General features: G+C 48.3%; 1 protein-coding gene across 1 annotated transcript; it reads right to left on the reverse strand.

Moving 5' to 3' along the window:
- Positions 1-587: 587 nt before the first annotated feature.
- On the reverse strand, positions 588-5,554 carry LOC133496852 (prospero homeobox protein 2-like). Its single transcript, XM_061812888.1, has 2 exons — positions 5,336-5,554; positions 588-1,728 (listed from the first exon to the last, which is right to left on the reverse strand). The coding sequence occupies exons 1-2, from the start codon at positions 5,552-5,554 to the stop codon at positions 1,567-1,569; spliced, it is 381 nt and encodes a 126-aa protein (XP_061668872.1). The 3' UTR covers positions 588-1,566.
- Positions 5,555-9,909: the final 4,355 nt, after the last annotated feature.

Below are 9,909 nucleotides of genomic sequence, written 5' to 3' on the forward strand. Positions count from 1 at the left end.
TCGTGTCATAACAGCAGGACTATTTATTATTATTATTATTATTCAGAAGAAATTTGATTGTGAATTTTCCCTCTCAGGTTGTCTTCTCTTGGTTTTGGTATCGTATGATAGATTTCCACGCGTTAAAAATCCTCCAGTTGTTGTTAAGTTATCCCACATGATTCCCAAATGTGAATTGAGCTTGTAGAATGTATTTTTTTTTTTCTCATTTTAGCTGAAACAACGACATAAGGTCAAATGAGATTCCCGCTGTTCATATGCTGCTGATTTAGTCTTTTTAGTCATTTTTGAATCTGGTAAACTCCAAAAGCCACGCAAGTAAGTTTTGAGCGGTAAGTGATCCCGAGAATGAATTTGTATTTGTTGGCACTTTGCGTTGTCCCAAAAGTGACCCTTTAGCTGCTTGATAAAATTCCAAACTTTTATCCAAGGGCGATCGAAGTCCGTCGAATGTCATCTTAAACTTGTGCCGGTCTGTCCTAAACGTTGAATGAATGTTTTTTTTTTTTTTTTGTTCTCCCCCCCCCCCCCCCTTCCACGCGCTAATGATGCTGGTGACTTTCTTTAACGTGGCGTGTTATTCTAGGGCACGCCCGTCGTCTTCACGCTTGAACAGTGAGGTTGTACACGGGAGTCGGAAAAGCGAAGTCTCCCCGTCGCCCGGACGCTTTTTATGAGGAGGAAATCATTTCCGTCCCCGAGGAACTTGTTGGGATGTTCTTTCTTGCGTCTCGTCGTTTTTGTCGGAACGTCACTCTGAAGTCAAGCCGAGGATCGTCTGTCGGGACCAAAAGACCAGAACAGAAGCGGAAACGTGTGGAATCCAAGGATCCTGGTGAGTATGAAGGAGAAAATGTACTCGAGGCTTCTGCTTTTTGGTTTTTGTAGATTCCACTCTTGTAACAACGAACCCTTCCAATAAATTTGACACTGCTGGAAAGCCCGTTTCCAACATGCGAATTGCCCAATTTTTCTTTCTTCAGCAATTGTCGGGATGCTTTTATTGCCTTTTGAAATCTATTCGAAAGAAGCGCAAGAGAATCTCGGCGAAGCCCAACCGACAACGTCGTCACTTGGCGGGGTTTCTTCCATTGTTCCAAAGATGATGAAGACTTTCTGCCAAGATATTTGTGACGACCTTTAGATTGGGAAGACTGTGGCAGATTTTGATAAAAGCATGCGGAAGTATGAACTCAGACCGATGAAGAAAATTTCTCCGATGGCCATTTTGACAAGTGTCATTAAATGTTCAACAAGCGCTGACTTTGGGTCTTCCTTTTGTTTTGGTTGAGTCGAGTCAACGTCTTGGGATGTTGTTCCGCGGAACTAAAAATGTAATTGAATGAAGCACATTTTGCTTCATTCAGGACCCAAATCTGTCGACGGCGTATTGTACAAAACTACAGTTTTCTTCCCAGTCCGCTGGAAGTTTTGGGGATTGCAGCTTTTGAGGCATGTTTTGAGCCACCCAAATGTTCCAGTATTGCAGTTACTTCTTGGTGTTCCCAATTGAAAGCGCCGACTGACAAAGGCAAAAAGAAGCCCGCGTCTTGCGCCAGTCGGTCCTCATCCAAAAGTCTTGAAATGCGCTGGAACGTCGGCGTCCATCTTACAGATCACCTTGTAGATGGCCTTCTTCCAAGACGGATTTCGGTCCCTGCCCGTGGAAATGGCAGCGTAGAATTGGCGCAGTGTCATCTCGGCCACTTGGAGGAAGCCATTGGGGACCTGTTTTGAAAAGTGGAAAAAGAATTGCTTCAGCCTTCTTTGACAAGAGATCTCGCTTTCTAGGTCACGTTCTAGGTATTCTAAAGCAGCCGCATATTCAATAACGACGTTGGACTTCCATCTTTTCCCTTGACGTCGAAACGATGAGCCAATCATACCCTCCTTTGAACATTTGTCTCGTCGTATTCCTAAAGTCGATCCTGCGTCTGATTTCAGGATCATCAAGTGTGGAACAAGTGCCTCCGACGGCAAAAACTAAAACGAGTCTTGTCGCTTGTTCGGGACCAGAAAATAAACGTTTGCCACACGGACTACGCCGTAGCTCGGCTTGAACGGGGAAGGAACTGAAAAGTGGAGTCAAACTCTTAACGTAGACGCCTTGCTCACGCTGTAAGTGTTTATCGCGCTGAGTCGCTTCAAAACTTTTCCACCGATGTGATTTCAAATCTTTACCGTTCGGGGGTGAGGTTCTCCTTTTGAGAGGGTACTTTAAAAAAAAAAAAAAATAATAAAATAAGCAGATGAGATGATTTTGGTGTCATAGGCGCGCACAGCACTCTGATGATCTCTGGCGCGATTGAACGTAGCAGCGACATCAAATCAAAATAACGTACAAGTCAAGTCACGGAATATAAATCGGAGCGTTTGTGCCTGCTTGTGGTCACATTCCGACTCGTGTTCGTTGGGAGACAGCAGACGACTGCGCTCATTTCAATTGCCTCTCATTAAGCCGAAACAAAGTTCAGCTGTTCTTCTGCCATTTTTATCGCCACATCCTACGAGGTCAAGTCCAGGTCCGCAAAACCGAAAAAGCCTTCCACGGCATCGGAGTTGAAAAGTATCGGTCAGGAGAAGAGAACCACAACTTTTACGGGATTAATGATCCCGCGGCGCAAAGTCAACAAAGTCGTCATCAAGTGGAGAAAAATATGACCAAGAATTGGACGTCTCTCCAAAGTTGATTGGCGGCTTTTAGCCACAATCTTGGGTTGTCTGGACTGTGGCGAGGGGATCCAAGCCTCAGTTTCCAATGGGGAAAAAAAACCGTGCAAGATGGCCGAAACTCTGCGATTCAACAGAGTCGCCGCCTCTGGGCCGTAATTTGGCACAAACGCAACACTGCTCGGTGCCGGCCTGGCGGGTGTGTGCACTTTTCCAATGGCATTATTTTTTTACTCTCCCTCCTCAAAATATTGTTCCAGTGTAGTCTCCTTGAAATGATTGATCTAGTTTTCATGTTGTAATTTTGCAAAAAACAAATGTGTAGACTTGATCTTGCGTTCATATTGGAAAAAGTCAACCTTTTTTGTAAAGAGCGATTATGTTAAATGATGTTCTGTGTATTTCTTATTTGCTCAGCAACTTGTATATGAGGCATCAATTACATTTTTTTTTCTTCACGATTGAGAAGTTTCCAGATGACTGACATTTTTCTGTCAAAACCAAATTAAAGCACATTTAACCATGCACCTGTCACAGGGTGGTTGAGATCGCTCGTTTTTTGGGGGGCGGGGGCTCCTTGACGAGTAAACGCCAAGTCTGGCTTTGTTACCATGGTGACGGCGGGGCAAGGGGGGGCGCGGCGGCTACTCTGTTGTCAATTTAGCGGCCGCGGCTACATGACGAAAGCTAGCATCCGAGCTTTCGACGCTCAGTGGGCAAACTGCCCGTGAACGGCGCCGCCCACGATGGCACCGTCGGGTGAGCCTCCCGAAGGACTCGCTTGATAGGTGGCCGCCGGGCGTTCCAAATATTTCCACGCAAAAAGTCGTGTTTTTTCCAAAATAAGAAAATGATGTAACGTTGCATGGAATAATTTGGCCTATTCTCATTTTATTGCCAATATTGTGATAACCTCAACTATTTGTGAGCCTTTTCGGCTTTGTGTTGGCGCCATCTTGTCAGGTGATTTTCAACTGGTGGGTGGCGGACCCATTTGGGCTCAGGATTTGCAGAAAGCTGGGGGGGGGAGGGGGGGACCTGACTTATATTCCTATTGGGGTTTTTTTTTTTTGTTTGTTTTCCTACATCCCCCCCCCTACCCCAAAAAAAAAAAAAAAAAGTCCCAAGAAATGTTACTTGGTTGTTTTCCAGCCACAAGTTGACACTGTAAGCAACAACAGTGCAGCTCAGCCTCTGACTGCAGTACAATGCGCCTTAGCGGAACCGCGAACCTGTTGGATACTGTATATTTATAAAAAAAATTACCAAAAAAAAAAGAAGTTTACGTACACTGTGCAAAAATGCACTTTTCCTTTTTTGTCTGACTGAAGTCAAATGAGAGAAAACTTCTCCTGTTTCGGGTCAGTCAGGATCACCAAACGATTCCATTTCGTTAAATAGCAACGAGATGATGATGATGATGATACGGGAGAATTTCTGATGATTTTCTTTGAGGTCAAAACTTGGCATCCATTTCCTTCGTTTGGACTTGTAGCTTTTCCTTTGAACTGCATGACCTTGGCGCAAATCCTCTTCCAAATGGACCAAGACCCGAAGCATACTGGCAAAATGGTTGAAAAGCGGCTCGAGGATGACAAAGTTCAAGTCTTGGAGTGGATCTGAATCTCATGGGAAGTTTGAAAAGGCGCGTGAGACCAAGGTGACCCACAAACCTGACTGAGTTCTAGCAGTTCAGAACCAAAACCTATGACCTGAGTCATGCAGTTGAAAGGAAAATCTACTAGTCCATACGTTGGGCCTCCTAGAAAAGAATGAAAAAATTCTCTTTCTCATTATCACAATTAACGAAATGAAATGATTTTTGTGATCCGGACTGACCTGAAACAGGAGAGCTTTTGTCTCACTTGACTTCAGACAGTCACACAAAAACAATGAAATTGTATGTAAACTTCTGGCGTCAATTCTTTGTGTTTTCCCAATTTTCAAAGGTTAAAATCAAGTCTTGATTCTTGTGTGACTTTGCAACAAGTGCCCAAGGCGGGTCGCAGGCTGATGACAGTCCAGAACGTCGGCTCGAGAACAGCCGATTGCGCACGTCGCTTTGAGTACAAAACGGATAACGGCAGCACCCAGGGAGGTGTAGCAGGATTCTCAGGGATATATTCTTTGTCCTCTGTGACAAAAGGGCAATTTACTGCCTCACAGTAGTTGTGAAACTCTTCTTTCTTTGTCTGCATTGCTGTGGTATGCTGCCCCCAGTGGACAAGTCATGCACAGTTTAATTCTTTCCACCTGGGATCCGCGTGGAATGTTTCAGCCCCCCTCCCTCCCCGGTATACAAATTTTCATCGGACTCCAGACCACCCGGTTTACAAATTTGCCCCCTCCCGCAACCCGGTTGGTACCTTTCGGATCGACGCCCCCTTTGAAAACAAAACGGCGTGAATGACATTCGCGTTCATTTCGGTGGGCGGAGACGGTTTGAGATACGAGTGCCTTGAGTTACGAGCGTGGCGGCGGAACAAATTCGGCTCGCGTCTGGAGGCGCCACAGTACAAATGTTTTCCCAAACCGTGGCTGATGTGCAATTTTACGTGCCGCTTTAGAATATCGTGAACATGTCTTCATACTACTGTAGTGCAATTTTTGTGTGTGTGTGTGTGTGTACGGCGAAAGGAACTTCCCGGGACGGCGTCGACCTCACCTGGAAGTCGCCGCTTTTGTTGTAGTGCACGTTGAGCGCTCTGAAAAGTTGCGACTCTCTCCCCACAGACAGCGCCCCCGGGTGGGCCGCGACGGCGTGGCGTGCAAACTTCTCTATCTGGATGTAGTAGAACTCCCGGAAGTTACTGAACCACTTGATGAGCTGGGAGGCGATGCAGCGTGTGAACTGGTGGGGGGTTGAATTGAAGGTAAGTGCCATCGTAAAAAGTTCACCCCGCAAACCGAGTCCGCGTCAATAAAAGGGGGGGGGGGGGGAACCCCCGAAAGAATTGTTCCGCCTCCTTTTCTTCCGTTCGCCGCCTCACCTGCACGTCTCGGAAACACATCTTCAGGACCGGCGAGCTTGGGTAGCGCGTGTAGAAGAACATCAGCTTGGCTTTTTTCAGATGGTTGGTGGTCAGGCCCTCCTAAACGTCCGCCGTTAAGGAGCGCAATTGCTCAGTTTTTCTTTTCGGTAGTCCCGATTTGGACTTGTGCACTACAGCAAGTTGCCGGGCAACACTGCGCTCGACTGGAAGAAGTAATTAACCGCAAGAAGAAGAAGAAGCAAAGACGCTCCCAAACCTGGCGTCCTTCGGACAGGAAAAACTACATGCCAGTGAGTAATATTTTCTGCTGAATGTTTCGCTGTTATGTTGTGACATGGATGCTAATTTCATTTTTAATCATATGTTACCATGAGGCTAGCAAACCTTTGTATTGTTTGGTCGTCGACTTTTTGTCTTTGAAGATACGTTTCTCTTTGTTTTGTTTGCCAGTTTTACAGGAAAGTTCAAGTGGGAGCGACCGAGGAACGGCTTGAAGCAAGCACGCGTTGCCTCTTGTTTGGAGAAGCGTCTACGTTCCCTCCAAGTGACGTGACGGCGGGCGCTGAGGGCTAGCGAGTTTAAAATGTGGCAGAATCACACCCTCGGCCATTTTCAGGCAAAGCCAAGGCGAAAGGATACGTTCAGGATGTAAAGATGACTCTTGAGAAGGCCGCTCGACTGGATCTGGACCCGCGGGAAGCAACGACCTTCCAAAAGCGTCGGATCCACGGCGGTTACGGGAGCCGACGGGCCGCTCGGCCATCCGGACCGGACCTGCGATCGGACTTTGCCCGGCTGGCGCGCCGCGTCCTCTTCGGCCGGCCTGGATTCAGAGTCTGCGGGTCCTCGTCGCGTGTCGCGGCGGACGGATTTCCGGCTCCCGTCAGATTCCCGGTCTTGTCGGCGTTGGGAATCTTCTGAGCCGGTGTGGTGAAATTCTTCCACGCGAGGGCTTTGCACCACCAGAGCGAGGGCCTCAGTTTGAACGTCGAGGCCCTGCGCCTCAGTGTTTAGAAAAGACTCTGCGGTCTCTCTTTGAGACGTCTGCGTCAGCGACATGCTTTTGAAAATGGAATCGACGCTCTTACTCACAGCTCTGGATAGTTGGTGCTTCAAAACCTCTGCCATTAGTTTGTGGCGCTCCAGTGCAAAATTTGTCATCTTTCTTTTCGGCTGTCTGCCACCGGGGCCGCCGCAGGAGTCGGCATCCCTCGGAGTCGCGTCCGCCGAGCGGTTCCGCGTCGGTTGTCGTCGGGAGAGGTTCCGGCAGTCCTCGGGTCTTCGGAGCGGGTCCCGTGTCGGCTCCCGGCCGTGCCGGCCGCTCACGGCCCCGGTGACGTTCTCCACCCGGGCCCGCTTGGCTCCGTGGCCGCTCCGTCCGGCGGCGGGCGACGGCTGAGGTTCGGCGCTACGTCGCTGAAGCCTCTCCGGTAACGTTTGCTCGGTGTCGCCGCTTTCCCTCCCGAAGGCTTCCCGTGAGTTTGCCCGAGCGGGACCGCGTTGAAAAGGTTCCTCCGTGGGGGTGCGGCGGCGATGCATGCTCAGATTTTCCGCTGGTTTAGCACCGCTGGGTCAAAAGTCAGTTGTACAGATTGGACCTGAAGTCAGACAAAAAGTTCTTTTTTTTTTTTGTTTTTTTTATCCCCCCAAATTGGACTTTTGCATACCAATTCGATGGTTGTGATCTTAACAGCTTCCACCTATGTGGTCTCCGACATCAGTGATGTGATGCAGGGACACCCTTGCGAAAACAAAAGTTATCTTCATGAACGTGTAAAGATCCTACCCGATGTGCAGCTGCCGCATTGAGGAAGACCCCAGGAGGACGGAGGGCAGCTGCGATGAAGACTTGGAGGGTGGATGGGCTCCTCCTCCTCCAATTCTCAATTTCAAGGGGTGTGACCAAACGGACCTTTCCGACCTGTCAATCACTCGTGCAATAATAGCCAATCAAATGGCCGTGGGTCTTTTGACACGCCCCTCTGGCCGTATTGTCCCACAACCAATGCCGGTTGTCAGTAGCGTGTGCTTGGAAAAGTCCGTCATGAAGGAAACGGTCCTCCGATGCGCTTGGGGAACGCGCAATTGTCCGGCTAGCTTACAAGGGGGCCTGCCCGCCTGATTCATTTTCCAAAGCCTAATAAAACGCAGCCGACCAAGCGTCTACGATGGGTTAAGGCAGCTCGCGGAGGAGCGCACGGACAACTCAATGTGGACGAGAGCAACAAATGTTCCAAGGTAAGTGAGGGAGAAGGATCTTCTCTGAGTTGGATTGAATTATCATCGGTGCAGGAGAACAACTTGGCTAAGGGGGCGGAGCTTAAGATCGCCACGGCAAAGGCCCGTCGCTTTCTTTACCTCCCTTTATCCAACGACACACTAACCTTCTCATTTCTGTATCATTGTTTTGTGTTTTCAGCGGAATGTCAGCAGGAACTTTGCTCGTCGGCGTACATCTGTTGCCTTGCGGTTCACTGGCCGGCCTCTAAACGAGCAGGTGGGTCGGTTAAAATTTGTTTCTATTTTTGGGGGGTTAAAAAAAATCATTTATTAATTTTCCCGACGAGAGATTTTCAGCAGTTGAACTTGAAGCTAGCCCCTCGCGAGCTAGCAAACAACGGTCACGTTCGCAGCGCAATGTCAACATTTTAACGTGGAAGATTTGTGGAAAAATGCCAGAAAATCAAGCAGACATGACAAAACAACTGTACTCCTTACTAAGTAGTGCGACATGCGTTCATCCCGTTCCTGTAAACATCGCCTAATCTTTGTCTTCATATTTATCTTCACTATCTTTTTTGAAGTGACTAAGTTGAGTTAAGTCGCCCGCTTCCACGGATGCTCTCGCGGGCCCGGGTTGCCCACCCTCGTTTTGGGCATCATTTGGGCGGCCGCATTTTATCTGGTGCCAAATTGTCGTCTGAACGGAGTCTTCAAAGCAAACGTGGGCCGCCTGGCTCTTGAGAAGGCCCGCGTGATCAGACGGTTCTGGGACAAAGTCTTGAGCGTCGTTTGTTCGGTTCTGTCCAAACGCGGCCGTTGAGTGCGTGCAGCTGCGCGTCAACGCCCCTCCAGTGTTTGTGTTTACTTTAATAATGGCGGGGCGGCGGGGGTGGGGGGGGGGGGGGTCCTAATGTTGCACGTCTTTGTTTCTGTGCCAGCACCTACGAAAAATGTCAGCGCTAGCAAAAGCGCAGAATTCATTAAGTTGGGCAGAAAAAGAAGCGGAATATGACATTAGCATGAGAATATGGCGCCCCCCCGCCCCCCCCCCCCAACCTCAGCTTCCTTTTGGCGCCACTCAAGATTCCATTAGCGTTGCTGAGATGATGCTAATTGGCGGCGCTGGGGCGGTAGAAATCCAAAATGCGGAGGCTTGGAGGTCCATCTTCAAATGTGCTCTAATCTGCAAAAACGCGTCTTTGTGTTCAGTCACATGCAAATGAACGATGAGCCCGTTTTCTTTGTTTCCTTTCCGTTCACAAAACATTTCTATCAATGTTTAACACAGCCCAAAATGTTTGATGAGGACTTTTGTCTTTTTAGTCCCAACAAAGTAAACAAAAGAAAGCGAAAGGCCGTTCCTGCCCCCTCAATTCATGCCCAACTTTTTTCTGGAGATGAAAGCAGCGCAAGCGGCTCTTTTTGCGTTTATTCGCCGGCGGACGTTTTGAGCAGTGAACAAAAGGAGAAGATGGCAGCGCAGCTTTTGAGCTGAAGATGAAGCTGAAGATGAGGTGCCGAATGTCGGCTCGGCTCGTCGCGTCGACCGTCACCATCGGGGCCGTTTTGTTGATGCACGCGATAATAAACCAAAAGAGAGCTGCTGACGTTCACTTCTGCCGGCCTCGTTTGGTCACGTTGCCTTCTCGCCGTCGTCTCCCTTTCATGGATTCAAGCGTTAAAACGAGAAAAATCTTTTTGGGTAAGAGGCCTTTTTATTTCTCATTTTTGTTGAGGAAGTTCTGCTGCTGCAAAAAAAGTAGAAACATAATCTTTTCCTTTTTGGTGGATGAAATTGTAGCAAACGATGGACAGTGGCTGAGTTGACGAAAACAAATTCTCATTTTTAGACATTTTAATACAACCCTTTGGACAAAAAAAGTTTCCCACTGTACAGCGTCCAAAATACGAGACATTCTCAAGTCTCCCAGCGTACTTGCTCGATATTGTAACTTCCTGTTGATATTTTTCTCGTTTGGTGTCGTCGTTAATATTACACTTTTACGCCTTGTTGCGCTTTCAC

This window comes from Syngnathoides biaculeatus, chromosome 23, assembly GCF_019802595.1.
Source record: "Syngnathoides biaculeatus isolate LvHL_M chromosome 23, ASM1980259v1, whole genome shotgun sequence".
NCBI lineage: Eukaryota > Metazoa > Chordata > Actinopteri > Syngnathiformes > Syngnathidae > Syngnathoides > Syngnathoides biaculeatus.

What these genes read in the sequence shown, in the direction of transcription:
- LOC133496852 (XM_061812888.1), bottom strand. Translation starts at nt 5,554, where the DNA reads ATGGCACTTACCTTCAATTCAACCCCCCACCAGTTCACACGCTGCATC. An exon ending in ACAAAAGCGGCGACTTCCAG is followed by an intron (nt 1,729 to 5,335) that starts GTGAGGTCGACG and finishes TTTTCAAAACAG; the next exon opens with GTCCCCAATGGCTTCCTCCA.